Source organism: Ruditapes philippinarum, unplaced genomic scaffold (assembly GCF_026571515.1).
Source record: "Ruditapes philippinarum isolate M1 unplaced genomic scaffold, ASM2657151v2 ctg8535_1_1_1_1, whole genome shotgun sequence".
Classification (NCBI taxonomy): Eukaryota; Metazoa; Mollusca; class Bivalvia; order Venerida; family Veneridae; genus Ruditapes; species Ruditapes philippinarum.
In genome coordinates, this window is record NW_026851737.1 from 26836 (window position 1) to 42582 (window position 15747).

The 15747-nt window shown below is 33.5% G+C and overlaps 1 protein-coding gene across 1 annotated transcript; it reads left to right on the forward strand.

Moving 5' to 3' along the window:
• The first annotated feature begins 467 nt into the window (after positions 1 to 467).
• On the forward strand, positions 468 to 8305 carry LOC132738445 (uncharacterized). The gene is made up of 8 exons (XM_060725950.1): positions 468 to 685; positions 2428 to 2976; positions 3747 to 3926; positions 4609 to 4705; positions 5361 to 5790; positions 6058 to 6193; positions 6855 to 6932; positions 7611 to 8305. Exons 2-8 carry the CDS (start codon positions 2577 to 2579, stop codon positions 7946 to 7948), a joined length of 1659 nt encoding a protein of 552 aa, XP_060581933.1. The 5' UTR covers positions 468 to 685; positions 2428 to 2576; the 3' UTR covers positions 7949 to 8305.
• The last annotated feature ends 7442 nt before the right edge of the window (positions 8306 to 15747 follow it).

The following is a 15747-nucleotide window of genomic DNA, read 5'->3' on the forward strand; positions in this document are numbered from 1 at the left end:
CCAAACACAAATTGACAAGACCTGAAAGGTTGAGATGACCTTGGCCGTAAGCTTTAAATGACCTTGAACGTCAAACTTTGGTTAAGTGGTCATAATCTTGTTCTTTATGTACAAGTGGGTAAAATTATGATTAACCATACGTCTGATAATCATAATGTACTGATGTACAATTATAACCAAATGCGTATAAATGTCACCAGGTAGACAATTTGTACTTTCGGCTTTGCAACCACAATAATAATTTAATAAATATATAAATCATCTACTGTTGTTATATATCTGTAAAGTTTCTTAATTTTTGATTTACTCCTACATACATGTATTTAGGTAAGACCTTAATATCGTATCCGTTCTGTGTATTCTTTCTTTATTTTCCGAAGACTAACGGAAAGGGCCAAAAAGTTGCGATTTGTGACTATATAAATAGATGTTACGTAACTATCATTGAGTGCTATATATAGTTGGTCGTTAATTTGGAAACGTTTATATTATTACGTTTACATTTATCTGGGACATAAGATCTTACGTCCCAGCATTTATTTAATGTGAATTTGAATGTAAGTTATAAAAAACAAGCAAACATAAAATAAAACTATTTCAATATTAAAAACGATAAATAGTTACGCGTTATTTACATAATATTTATGTACAATTAGAGCGATTGGAATGTTTATTACAATCAAAGGTAATCTTTTGTCAATATAGAAATGAAGGTTTAAAATATTTTGTGTAAATTTGATTTTTTAGCATTTTATTTTAATCGATGAAATGGTTAACCATTACATCCGTATACATATACATGTACTTTTTGATTGGAAAGAAATCTTAATCGTTGAATAAGATTTATACCATTTAGAAATAGAAACTAGGGTATAAATGTTATCGTATGACAGAAAATAAATAAAATTTCTCATAATTGTGAGTATCTATAAAATCTGCTTTTTTTTCAATCAAAATATTATCATTTCTTTCCAATGTGTCAAATCAGGCTCTTTTAAATTTGACAGGCCCTAGTCAAAACTTGATAAGAGTTACGTGTACTAATTTTAAGTAATTACCACACCCACGTAAATTTATAATTGGGAAACCTGGTATAACTATGGTTGCTGATTTGTGCCATTCGGGTTTTCGCCCCGCGACTCCGCCAAGCAAAAAGTCAATAATTAACAAGTTAAAATGGCGTAGCGCGGAGCGAAAACACGGTAATTAGCGACGGCGCGGGGCTAAGTTTAATAAATAAAACTTGGTCCCGCGGGGCGCATAGTGGGATTAAAGAAATAAAATGGCGCGATCCCGCCAAGCGAAAAGCCGATAATTAAAGTTAAAATGGGGGGGGGGGGGATAGCGTATCGAAAACACGCTTATTAGCGTTTCCTGCTCATTAGCGTGTTTTCGCTCCACGCCCCGCCGTATTATTTCTTAAATCTTGTCAAGCCGCCGCGGGGAATAAACTTCGCCCCGCGCCCTCAAATATTAGCGTGTTTTCGCTCCGACCCCGCCGTTTTAACTTGTTAATTCTCGACTTTTCGCTTGGCGGGGTCGCGGAGCGAAAACACGAATGGCACAATCAGCCTACATATATTACGCATGTAGACATATACCTGTCAATCATAAATGTTCGGCTCTTTCCGCCAATCGTCAGGTAAAGTTTTCCGGATGTTATACCTTCTTTCAAGGGAGAAAGTACTAATGGGTGATGGAACAGTGTAATTTAATTTCCAAAGCTAACGAAATATTCAAATTATTCAATTGATAACACAAACGACTTACGAGGACTTCGTGTCAAGATCAGAGTATATAGCGAAATCATGTGAGATTTAGTTTATAATAATATCGAATGATCGAATAATGTATACTGTATACATGTATTTAAAACTGGTTTTCCTGCAGTGAGGTAGATATTTTTTATAGATCTAAAGGTAAATTAGTACTTTTTATTATTACGTTTTATACTTAATTAAGTTGAAATAAGTACTTGTAGATATATAGTCCCACTTTTGAATAAAATTGTTAAAACTAATATGAAAGTAGGCAAAGCCAATGAACCGGGCATTTAGTTCAATTATTCTTATTTTACATTTTTCGTTTAAATGTACCGCTTCCGTTTTAAATTCGAGATCCTCGGCGATTATTCATAAGCCGGAAAGTTGCGACTATTCAATGATCGGACTACCCTGACGTTTATCATTTAAAATGGCAGTGCCCAACTAGAAATGAAACTTAAAAAATTTCAATGATAGGTAAAGAATTCTATATATTTTGGATTTTTAAAAAAAAATCATTTTTAATATAAACGTGAAGTCTAAAGCCGGACAGGCCAAAACCCTGGCCCGTTTCGCGGTCCCGGTCATTGACTTCCCCGTAAAATGGTATATTTTTGTACTTGTTCAATATTTTTCACGTTGCTCATATTTTGCTTTTATCCAGTGACAAAAAGAAAGAAGAGAATTTCTACTGAAAATGCACCAAACAGACAATCAGTAATGAATGCTCATAAGTCATACATACACTGAGTTTCCTTTTGTATGTACCATGAAAGCTTTATACGAACTATATAGTTTATTCATGTAAATGGTATGAGGTCGGACTATTTAGGGCCGATCATACTTTTGACATATTTGATCACCGTTTTTGGTGTAACTGTACCATGTGGTGAAACATATCTTGCTAAAAATGGTCACCGGTGTTACCCATGCAGTGCGGGATATTATATAGTTTCGGATTGTGTGATAGACGGGGAACAGTCAAGATGTAGACCTTGTGGGTACGGGGAATATCTCCCCACTTGTGATAATTCGACACAGTGTAATCTGTGTGATCTGTTTTGTCATGGAGGACACGTTGAAATTAAACCATGCACAAAAACCAGCAACCTAAAATGCCAGTGCCTAGATGGTTATTATTGGAAACCGGCCCATCATCGAATTTGTACAAAGCATAGGAAATGCAACCCTGGAGAAGGATTAAAGACAAAAGGTATAATAGTTCTTTGACGATTTTTTTCATTTGACATATAATATGATGTATAGTAAATGACTGACAAGAGATGAATTCATTTAGTTATTACTTTATATGACAATCTGGTTTTAAAAAGAATTTCTTTTGAATTATACCTGTCGGTGTGTGTGATTATGAAAAAACAAATAGTGTTACTTGATTGAAAGTCTACAGGCATGGTGGACTTGGGAATATGTTTAGTTCTAGTACACAAAGTTTTTATAAAAGGCACATTGAGCGTCAGAAATGCATTACATGGAAATAACAAATCGAAAATATCATAAAATTCTGAGCTAAATAGGCCTGTAAGGTTTCCGTTTTGAAGTAGTGAAGAAATGAATACAAAATAATAGAAAGAGCATCGACACACGAGGCTATATGATTTGTTCGATGGTACCCCCCGACCCCATCCCCCGAGTATTAATCAGATTGCCGCGGGTTTTGATGTTCTTTCTCTTTTGTCCAGCATAAAATCACGTTCCCTGTTGTCATAATATGAAACCCCATGGAAAAGTAACCAATGAACGAGCATCTGAATATGATATTTCTGTCACTGTCCCTTTCTCTGCCGTCACAATAAGTAAACTTTAGCAAAAAATAAACCAATCAATGGGCATGCTCTGGAGTGCAAGTAACTAGTCTGCACTCCAGTTAACGCACTGTGCATGTATATGTATATGTAGGTGTACGTGTAATTGTATACCTTCTAGTAATTACCTTTATAAATCTATGCCTTTTTCTTTGAAAAGGAACACCATATGAAGATACAATATGCGAGCCATGCAAAAACGGCACATCATATTCCAATTTGACTTCATATAACGAATGCACGCCATGCTCTGTCTGCAATATAACGCAAATAAGCTGTAACAATATCCATGATACCGTTTGTGGCAGCAAACCGGAAGGCACGACGAACACTCCCGAAGGTTGTTTTATAGTAATCTTTTTAATTTGTCTGGTGTTTTCTATGATCAAAACTGTTTTCTTTGTTACATTCATATAATCTGTGTTTATTTCTCCATAAGTTAGAGCATGTCTTTTCATTAGCTTCGGTATAATGTAGTTTTGTTTTCCTTCATTTCGTTATTTGCGATATGATATTTCACTTTTATACTACAGTCTATTTATTATTCACATGTACAGCATGGTATGAGTCATCGTCCTATACCCACGGCCGAACCAGTAACATTTATCATGTTACATGTTAATCAACCGTGGGTATCCATAGACTAGTATAAGCAATGCATGATTGCTATAACATTGTACAATCGTAACAACTCGGCAATCTCCGTCAAGTTTTTCGAATTCTTGAAGTCGCCCGAGGTGTTCCGATTGTAACATTGTATATACATGTACAATAGGAATACTGTGAGTGCGTTGTGGTAAAATAATACACTGGGTTTTTTGTTTATATAGTTATGCTTGTTTAGCTTATTTGGGCATTTTGTTAAGTGTAATGCATGAGATCATCATAACTTTTTAAATGTTAATAATTTAATAATATTTTCCTTGATTTTGTCTGTACATTTCATTTGCATAATTTATTTTATCTGCATATTTTATTTACATGATGAATCTTACATGATATTTTTACATGGTGTATGATAGCTGATAGTGATAATTATTCCTGGGTGATACCAGTTGTAGTTGTTGGTGGTTTCTTCTTTGTCGTCGTCGGCGTCGTTTTCCTCTGTATCAGACACAGGTAAAGTAAAATCGAAATAATACAGTAATAAACTTGCTCAATTAGTGAACAGGCTTTTGCCTAGCTTTAAATTTGGAACAGTTCATTTGAAGTGCATTAACCTTTTTGGTCACTTCAACGTAATATTTGTTCGAGGAAGTTAATCACATGCACAGTTCTCGTTGTTATTGATATGATTATATAAAAGGCAATTTATGCCCATAAATGCTTAAATGTTTCTCAAAAAAGTTTCTTTTTTTGTGTTCCGTTAAAGATTCTACCTGAACTACATTTTGCTTCTATTGCCATTTGACAATAATTTAAGTTAGAGTCAATAAGTGTTTTGTATGGAAGTCAAAATACTTACATATACATGTATTTGTTTACATTTTGTTACTTTTCAGGACTATATTCTTCAAACATGCTCTAAAACCATTATTTAAACGTTATGAACTTCACTTAAAGGAATGAAAAGTCATTCTTTTCTAAGGCATAATGTGCCTTTATTTTTTTGGCATTGAAGGTATATTGTATTTGATTTTGCCTTTTGATTAATGTGCATTATTACATGTGCCGACCAAAATATTCATTTTGTACATGAAAGTTGTAAGCGATGTAAAAGAAATGAAGTAACAAGTGTAATGCATGTACTTTTCCTTTTTATTTTACCCACTAGACGAAATCAAAACCATAATACTGGCAATGGCAGAGCTCAGATGTCAAGCACCTTTAGTAATGGACGTGTAAACATTCCTTCAGATAGCAAATCCGCCATAAACTCGGACAGACGTAGTCCAGATTTGACAAGTCTACAACAAAACGGTTTCAACCATACAATAGATGTCAGAAATGACACGAATAATAAGCCAATGTCCAGTAATGAAGTGCAAGATGAAGGCGTTTCTAAACAAATATCGTTAAACAATGGCAGTAACATATCTAAAACTGAGGGTCATGATGTAAATGAAATCGGCGCCATAAACAACGACGATAGCAAAGCTAATGGAACTCTATCCCACACGAGCATAGAATTAGATGCTGCAGGTGTTCCCTCGAGACATGTTCAACCAGAGACGTCATCATTGCAAAGTGCTAGAGATAATATAGTAAATATTTATATATATTTTTTTTCTTTACGAACATTCCTGGCATTCAGTATTGCCACACGTTAAAAGGAACTTTCAGGTCTTATCAGGCACAAAATTACAGATTATACTCTGGTCATATTCAATTAGAACCTTTAAATTAAAAAAAAAACACGAACCTGTGCTGTATCTGTCCTTGGAAATCATTTGTTAATCGCTTATTAAAAAGTTTAAAAATTGTTTCATTTTCACATCGTATTTGTTTATTCACGTTATCTTGTCTTTCAGAGTAATACAAATGCAACTGATCATATCAATACGGTTGAAACTGGGTGTACCCCTTCATTGGGAGCTGTAACTTCAGTTCAGTCAGACGGTACTGGACAATCTGATAATGGGAACGGGACAGTTTCGTCTGATAAACGTAGGTTATTTATATCATTTACAAAATACTTCCTCAAGGCGAACCTATTGAAACCATTTATTGTAGCTTGGTATGAATTTATTGGAAGGCCAACTTCTTTTGGGGTCTGAGGCATATATCCTTAATATGTTTTCAGTGGGATTTGGCGTATATTTAATGTATCGATTATTGTCAGGGCTTTATTAGAACTTTCAGGTAATATATGCAATGTTCATATTTTCATTTTCTTGGACAAAGAAATGAATGCCGCGGCATACGTGTACAAGACCTTAAGGAAGCCACGACACTGTTTATATACTGTACATGTACTTAACAAACGCGGCGAAATGCAGAAAAACCTTTTATTGTAATTGTAAAATTTCAACAATTTATTAGAAAACTTATTCCAAACACGAATTTATTACAATGTATTAATGTACATACAGTTCTAATAGAATACAAATAGGCGTTCAACGACATGAAAAGATTCAAGTTACGTATAAACTCAGCACAAATACTAATGGAAGTTTCTTAACCGAAACCTATAAATTTATACGTCTTGGTTTATTATTTTCCTGTACATGCATTATTTTCTACTTTCAAGTTTTATATCTGCAACGTGCTCATAAGATTTGTACAGAAAATAATTTGTGTTTTCTTTGTTGTTTTTTTTACCGTTTAGATTGTTATGAAGTGTTTACCTTCATATCTAAACAATTCTCATGGAACACGTTTTTGAAGTTCTACAGGCGGCTTATAGGTAACTAACTATTGGAGTAACTCCATATAATCATGTCTTATAAAAATGCTTCTGAAGACTTGTTTCAGAGTCAAAATTAAATTAAAACTCTTTTGTTGATACCAATACAAACACAACTCCATGGCATGCAAAATAGTATCAAAATACGTGACAAGTAATATCATAAAAACTTTGAAGCGGAAAAACATAATTAAATACACATTGATTTGGATTTTAAGTCGTTTTAACCATTGCTTTATCACTTGTTAGTAAGTAAGTGAATATGTTTTTATAGTGACATATGCAATATGTTACAAATACACTATAATTAAGTAGTAATGAAAACATCCGGCCAAACGGCTTGACATCTGAATAAATTCAGCTATGAGTACATAGATGATGGATATATAACATTAATATATCATTATAATTTTATAGATTTATTCTGATATAGAATTAAATTAAATTTTACTAGTTTAAAGAAATTTGTAATACATTTTCCTACGTCATAAATAGAGTATGTAATACTAAAAAGAATTATCCATACGTATAACTTAGTATGATAATGAATCATACATACTAGTGTGAATGCTGATTCATGCACATTAGGTGTTAATAAATAAAAAGGACACATAGGTCTATAAAATGGGTTTTGAATTATTTGCAATACATTAAATATGTAATGTTTTTAATTTTTAGCGGACACAGATAGCAAACCGTTATCAAATGTTCAAGCTGATATTGAGAACACTCGCCAAGAATGGCACCATGATATCAAAGAGGAAATGTACAGACTAATGAATAACTGGAAACAGAGGAACCCTAATGCCACAATGCAAAGTATTGTTGAGGCATTAGACAAATGTGAGGAGAAGCTCATGAGCGAAAAACTAATGTCATTTATAAACAATCTGACAAAAACTGATAAGGTTAATGGTGCTTTAAAGAGCGATATTGTGCCATACATGGGTGAAAGATATGCTCGTGGTGAGCTTTCTACATCTGTACAGACTGTAGACAATGAAGGAATTGTGTAAGGATGTGTTCAGGAAACAAATCAGTCCTGAAACGAAGAGTAAAAGCCACATAAAAACTTATAGACTTTGCAGTTCTACATTTTCAGTATAATGTATTCTGTGTACACTGTATATAATTTTCAAACTTTCTGCTTAGCTCAAACTGAAACAAAATGTAGATCTTTCAATTACTCCACATAATTATACAAATCATATGCATAATATATTTGGTTTTGAATCTCCATATATAGATACTGTGTGATTAGATATGATAGATTTTGTATCTTTTCTTTTGTGACAGTTTCCATGCTTAAAGAAGTATTATGAGCCGCGCCATAACGAAACCAACATAATGCGTCTGCGACCAGCATGGATCCAGGTCAGCCTGCGCATCTTCGCAGTCTGATCAGGGTCCTTGCTGTTTGCTGTTTGCTATCAGTTTCTCTACTTGTTATAGTGTTTGTAAGCGAACAGCATGGATACTGATCAGAATGAGTGTATGCCCATCTGGTCTGGATCCATGCTGGTCGCAAACGCATTCTGTTGGTTTTGTCATTGCGCGGCTCATTATTATAAGTAGTAGTATTAGTAGTATGTTGTGCCAAAGAGAAACTTAAAATTGTCACATATTCTTAATCATCAGCAACTTTGCTGTTGAATTTTACCGTAAAAGCAAATATATATTTCGTGTTCTTTCAACATGCTCAAGCTATTCGTGCCATTATGTGTAAAACAATGTGTAAACATGTTAATTTAAAATATTGCTGCTGAACTTCAAATCAAGTTTTTATCCTTTGATTATTGAGTTCTCTTAATCTGGTGCTAGTTGGCTTGAGAGATATTTCATTTTTCTTTGTATCTCTAGAACAGTAAGTTAGTTAATTATATTAATCTAAATACATGTAATTGCTCCTTATTTGAGGGGGCCTTCCTCAGAATGTTTAATATAAGAATAAGGGCTTAGTGAGGCGACCTTTAATGTTCTATTTTGTTAATTTTATAGATTTTCATCGTAATTTGTAAACGTAATTAGGTTAACTTGAATATATAAATATTTTATATCTAAAGGTCATTATTTTCTACTACATATGGGCATTCAATGTTGATATTCGTTATTTTGTATAGAATTTACCAAAGTAAGAAATAAATAAATTATTAATATATGTTCACTAGATTGGTTTCTTATCTTTTACTCCCGAAAATTATTGACCCTTTTAATTGTTATAACTAGTGCCATAATAATTCACTGCTCAAGCAACTAAAATAGCAGTAAAATATTCTGTTTAAGTGTTTAAAAAGAAGCTGTAAATCATTTCCCTGTTCTTTAGAAAAAAAAAACATTATTTGCATTTTGAATGCATATGTTCTGCAGTGAAAATATAGATATTATTATGAAATTATTGATATTATAAATATATTTATTTAGTATAGAAATATTATTCAGTCTAAATTATTGTTATAAAACAACAACAAATTCTCAAAGATTTTCATCAGATACTGTATTGAATGAACCATTGTTTTTTTTATATGCCCGAGGATATACAATGAGATGTAGACACAGTATGTACAAATTCTACAGACAAATAAATGTCAAATTAATGTTTTTGAAACAATAAAGTTGTTACTTGAATTAGTCTACATGTCACATAAGTATGAAGAACAAGTGGTCAAGTTGTAAACAGTTTGTTATATACATGTTTGATTCTAATTGACCATTAATATTGACTAATATAACAATAATTTAGACTGAATAATATTTCTATACTAAATAAATATATTTAAAATATCAATAATTTCATAATAATATCTATATTTTCACTGCAGAACACATACTTTCAAAAAAAACTTTAAGAGTGAAATTTATTTTTTTATAATTACGAAATCATTGCATTTTGTAAAATAGCATATTTATATTTTGTTCCGGAACATTTTATTCTGTTTCCACATATCTACATTATTCATTAATGAGCCGTGTCACGACAAAACCAACATAGTGCGTTTGCGACCAGCATCCGCGCAGTCTGATCAAGATCCATGCTGTTCGCTATCGGGTTCTCTGCTTGTTATAGAGTTGGTTAGCGAACAGCATGGATCCAGCTCAGACAGCGCGGATGCGCAGGCTGGTCTGGATCCATGCTGGTCGCAAACGCATTATGTTGGTTTTGTCGTGACGCGACTCATTTGTGTTGCATAACAGAACATTCTTTGTTACAACCCTTTTTAGAACTGATTATAAAATCATTGAAAAAAAGGTAATTTTGCAGTTCATAAATTATAGAAAAAAGTACATTACTGCTTTAAGTTACACTTAAACGAACGTAATGAACTGTACGTTTTTGGAATTCACTATCACAAATTCATAAAGAATTCACAAGCTTAATACCATTTAAGACCACACAAAATGAAATGTAAAGAAAATATAATCTACTGTCCTTATTCGCTATATGTATGTATTTATAAACGAGTTTATATATCTGATATTACAACATTGTTATGTTTAAATCATAATTAAAACAGCAAAAAAAAAAAAAAACAACAAAAAAAGACGTTTCTCCTTTAATTAACATTTAGTTGATTTTTCTAAAGTTACACTCCTACCATTTATTTAGTTTGACAAAAAGTACTACATTACGCTTTATCTATTTGAAAGTAAGGTTTAACTATAAAAATCGGTACTACAAAGAATGTGCATGCATATTATTTATATGCACCTATATGTATGGGTAGGAGTTCGTATTCAGACGACCGTAGGGAGTCTTATCGAACTCTTACCAATATAACTGCAAATCGGCTCTTACAACTCGATATCAGATAAAAATATAGAAAGTGTCACCTCTTTAATTAAGCATAACATTATTTTCCCCCAGCAGTCACGTACAAACAAGGATGGGGTCCAATTACTTAATCTGGCATGTAAAACAATGAGTTTTCAACAATACCTAGGACTGTTAATGCAATTCATTCCTGTCACATGAAACAAAATAATGTTTTGCTTACTTTTTCTAGAAAATATAAACAGTCAGCAATGAATAATTGACATTTTTCTTAGAGTAAAAAAGGATATCAAAAAGTCACTGTGTTCTCATTTGTCTCTACGAGCTGAGCTCCACGTGCATTATCTATGTAATAAATTTGAATGTATCCTCACATTGCTACAGTGTTATCAGCCTTTTTAGAAACACCTGACCTGGCTAGTTAAAATATGCCAATCACAATTTTCACTATCAGCACTGGTTTCTTCATGAAAAAGCGGCGACACTAATTACTGCCGGGTAAGAGCTGATTTGCAGTTATATTGTTAAAACTAGCATATGCTGATATAAGTTTTTTTTAAAAAAATAAACAACTTGTTTCGATGGCATGACGCCATAAGGATGTAACTAGTGTGTTTGTACATGAAATATAACTAACTTCAGTGGAAATAAGTGAAACATGAACCCTCTTTGTTTATGCGTGACCATAGCATTTTTTTAAAGTTGGGATTCCAAAGACAGCATGTACTTTTATGAAAGAAATTCCAGTTTTGTGAAGAGAATATTATGTTTAACAAATTTCGCTCTGTTTTATAAATTCGTAGACACAGATTGTATATTGTGAAACGCCAGTGTCGTCTAATAACATAAGATGTCAAAAGTACGATTTACATATGTTTTTTAGTGTCAAGAATAATCTGGTTTTCCATGCAGAAGGATCTATTTATATATATTTATATATATTCTATTCTATATAGGTAAGCAACATGTAAGTATTTGTAAACTGTGTGTATTTATCTAACATCAACTTTAATTCCAATGATACGCTTGCAATACTAGTATTAAAAAATAGACAAATTGTCAACATTGAAATAACATCTTAAAGCTTCATGCCTCCAGATGAGCTGAAATATTTAATAAAATAATAACATGTATATTGAGAAAAAAATTACTAAGGTTTCAGAAAAGTACAATATTCACAATTCAAGAAATAATTTACATGCTACATGCCAATAATGACTAATGTTGCTGTATTTATCACCTCAACTCAACTCAAATATTTTATTAAAGTCTCATCTTTGTGCATCTTTACATATATTTAAGAAATAAAATACAAATTTTTACACAACACAAAGCCACTCCTACATAAGGAGTTATAAGAGACTGTAAAATTATTAAAATAATCTCTAAAATATCTACTTTTCAATAATTAAAAAAAATAATATTTAGACACAATCTTACATGAATTATATGGCCAAAGAGGTCAAATTTGTGCCTATCTGTCTGTTTATTATAATACTATGACAATAATTGTCTGAGCTAATCCTGTGTATTAATACTTTTAAATTCATAAAATCGTTTAGCTAATACCCTTAAAAGTTAGATATAAAATTCATGATGATTAATTTTTTTATTACAATACATTGTAGGAGTCTGTACACCTGAAAGTTCCAGGCTGCTTTTAAATTGGCAAGATAAATATTATACCACATAGGCATTAAATTAAATCCATACAATTTTTCATTCCTGTTTTCTATATCAATAGCAATGTTCCTATTTTAACCTATTATTAATAAAAAATATCTTTATAAAAGCACTATAAAAGCACCATACTCAAACTTGTTGTCCTTATATACATGTATTTACAACAATTTGGATTGTTATAAACATGTAAAAAAACATGTAAAATTAAGTAAGTAAAAAAAACAAAACAAAACAAAATACAATTCAACTAATGACTAGATTAGTTAAAGTTAAAGTGAAAATTATTTCCTATACAGCATTAAACGTCTAAGTAGCAGGCTTTGGCAGAATATTTAACAATTTCAAAGTAGTTTAGTAGATAACATAACTTTTCCGTGTCAGACAGTGTATCAAATGCATTATTAATTTGGCGTGTTTTCATCAACAAATCTTCTCTGATATCATTATATATACTGGGTAGTGTAAAATTACATGAATCTCATCCTCAACATTTGTGGTACAATTAAAACATATTCTATCATTTACATGCAGATTCTCATAACGGCCTGTCTCTAACCGGATAAGCGAAAACCACAACGAAATTTTGTCAAAGAACTTCTATGATGGAAGGGTAAATTGTACTGGAGGTATTTTTCAACAACAGGATTTTCTTTAAACAAACTATATGTTCTTAGTTTATTACCACCAGTATTTCTATTGGAATCATTCCTATTTAGTGACTGTTTCCACTTATCTAATTCAACTGACCGTAACTTGTTCTAGACCATTTCAACTATTCTCTTAGCACTAAAAACATGTACATCATTCATATTTATCTCAATACTTCTAAACATCTTACATATTCTAATACCACTTGCCCCTCACCGCTGTGAGTTTGAGTCCCGACAGGAACTTTGGATTCTTTCATGTGAGGAAGCTATCCAGCTAGCTTACGGAACGTCGGTGGTTCTACTCAGGTGCCCGTTCGTGCCTGAAATAATGCACGGAAGGGCACCTGAGGTCTTCCTCCACCAGTAAAGCTGGAACGTCGCGATATGACCTATACTGTGTCGATGTGACGTAAAACCCAAAACAAACAAACAAAAAATACCTATTCTAAAATACTGGTTCTTACATCTGGAAGAACCACTCCGTCTTGCACAATCAAAGATTTTTTGGTTAATTCTACCACTATCCATTTTTTTACATTCTGCAGAAGTGCCTGACTACAGAACCCCACAGCTTAACTGTTGATGGTTTCCAGCCCATTTCCCCAATAACCACTGCATTAGGCGTATATTTCCCAACTCCTAAAAAAAATCTCATTGCTCGATTTTGGATAGCATTTATGCAGGAAAATGAGCGGTCACCCCAGATTGCAGCACCGTAATTAATACAGTACTATCATATAACCTTGTGAATGTTGTATACTGAAAACCACCCACCAATTTACTCATTGCTATGAGAAGACCCAGTGCTCTTCCAGCTGACGATGCAATAGACTTAGCCATTTCAGAATAATCTGAAAATTCATTGAGAACAACGCCAAAATATCTGTAACTATGAACAACATCAATATGACTGTCCCCCACCATATTTCTCCTGTGTTACTAACGCAGTAAGGGATTCATTTGCATATTTTGAGCCATATATGGCAATTTCGTACATTTCAAGTGCCTTTTGTAATGTGTGAATTACTTTCTTTGCTCACATGACAATATTTTATTTTTGTTATACATTAAAAAAAAACATGAAATAAGCATTAATCTAGAGGCATGCTTTAATAATATATTTTTATTAACATAGTAAATGCCAGTGCAATGGATGTCAACTATTACATATGTTCCATAATGACTTCTAATCCCGTGGGTTCGATCCCCGGGAGATGCTTTGGTAGTTTAGCGCGGAGGAAGGTAGTCTAGTACTGGTGTAACTCTCCAGGAACGATGGTTAGGAAACTACCCGCCTATATGACTGAAATACTGTTGGGAAAAGGCGTAAAATGAAACAAACAAACAAAATGTTCCATAATCCGATACACATAATGCTTTATTAACAATATCCCATTTACCTTTCTTATATCAGTACATGTTTATTTTATAAAATGGGAAATATATAGAGTGATTAACTGACTTTAACAATAATTTTCGATGCCGTTAACCCCGCAAAAAGGTTTTTAAACGATTTTCCCATCGTTAACCTTCGGTTAAAACCCAAGGGTGTGGGGGTTTTAACTAATCTTCAAAAATAAAAGAAACCAATTTTTTATCGGGTAAAGCAAAATTTGTCCAAACGGAACGGAAAAATTTCACCAAATTTTTACCGATTGCGACAAATTTTTCGATGCCGTTAAGCCCATTTGTTAAAGTGTTTTATGTTGATTTGATTTGATTGTAATGGAATTGTGTTTTAGACGGATATGGTGGAATTTGTGAAAAAAAAAAAATATTTTTGCCCCAAAAAATCTTTGCAAATAACTGATTGAGTATGTGACCCAGTGTTGTCAATGACAGCTTGGCACCGCCGTTGCATACTCTCTATCAGGTTTCTTAGAACGACTTGTGGGGTGGTATTCCACTCGTCGACAAGGGCGGCACCAAGCTCCTGGGTGTTTCTTGACTGTACCTGACGGGCTAAATTACGGACCTGCAGCTAATTCCATACATGCTCAATGGGATTAAAATTCGGGGATCGGGCCGCACAAATAAGTATTACCCTGTCTTTCCAAGTACTTTTGGACGACATTGGCTGTGTGGGGGCGTGTTCCGGTCGTGTTCCGCAATGTTTGTTGTATGGAACCGTGCCCCTGATCTTTGTCATACTCTAGCAAGCATATATGTGTAGTCCAGGCAGTACCTTGACTCATCGGTGAAGAGGACAGGCCGCCAGTCTCTTCTGCTCCAACCAACATGGTCCATGGCCCAATCATATCGAAGCCGGCAGTAGTCTCTAGACAGCGGGATCCTTATACATGGCTTTCTCGATCGCAGACCACTGTCTTGCAAACGTGTACGTATAGTTTGTGTTGTCACACACACCCCTGAAGCATTTTGAAGGTCAGAACGAAGTTGGGTTGCAGTTGCAAAACGGTTTCTTCGTGTCTGGATGACCAGAAAACGATCCTCAGCCTCAGTAGTCATTTTTTTCTGCCACCACCATGTCGTCTAACAGGTGTACCGTGCTGTTGGTTCCAGGCTCGGGTGATTAACGTATGGTCCACACCAAACACCTCACCAAACTCACGATGTCGAGCCCCTTGCTCCGCCATACCAACTGCCCGCCACAACCCTGTTTCTGATGAATGGCCTCTAATATTATTCAATCTTAAATGTTCAATATTTCTATGGAAAATGAAGAATGAACACCCTACAAGTGTCGGTACGT

What these genes read in the sequence shown, in the direction of transcription:
- LOC132738445 (XM_060725950.1), top strand. Translation starts at nt 2,577, where the DNA reads ATGAGGTCGGACTATTTAGGGCCGATCATACTTTTGACATATTTGATC. An exon ending in AGAAGGATTAAAGACAAAAG is followed by an intron (nt 2,977 to 3,746) that starts GTATAATAGTTC and finishes TTCTTTGAAAAG; the next exon opens with GAACACCATATGAAGATACA. An exon ending in CACGACGAACACTCCCGAAG is followed by an intron (nt 3,927 to 4,608) that starts GTTGTTTTATAG and finishes GGTGTATGATAG; the next exon opens with CTGATAGTGATAATTATTCC.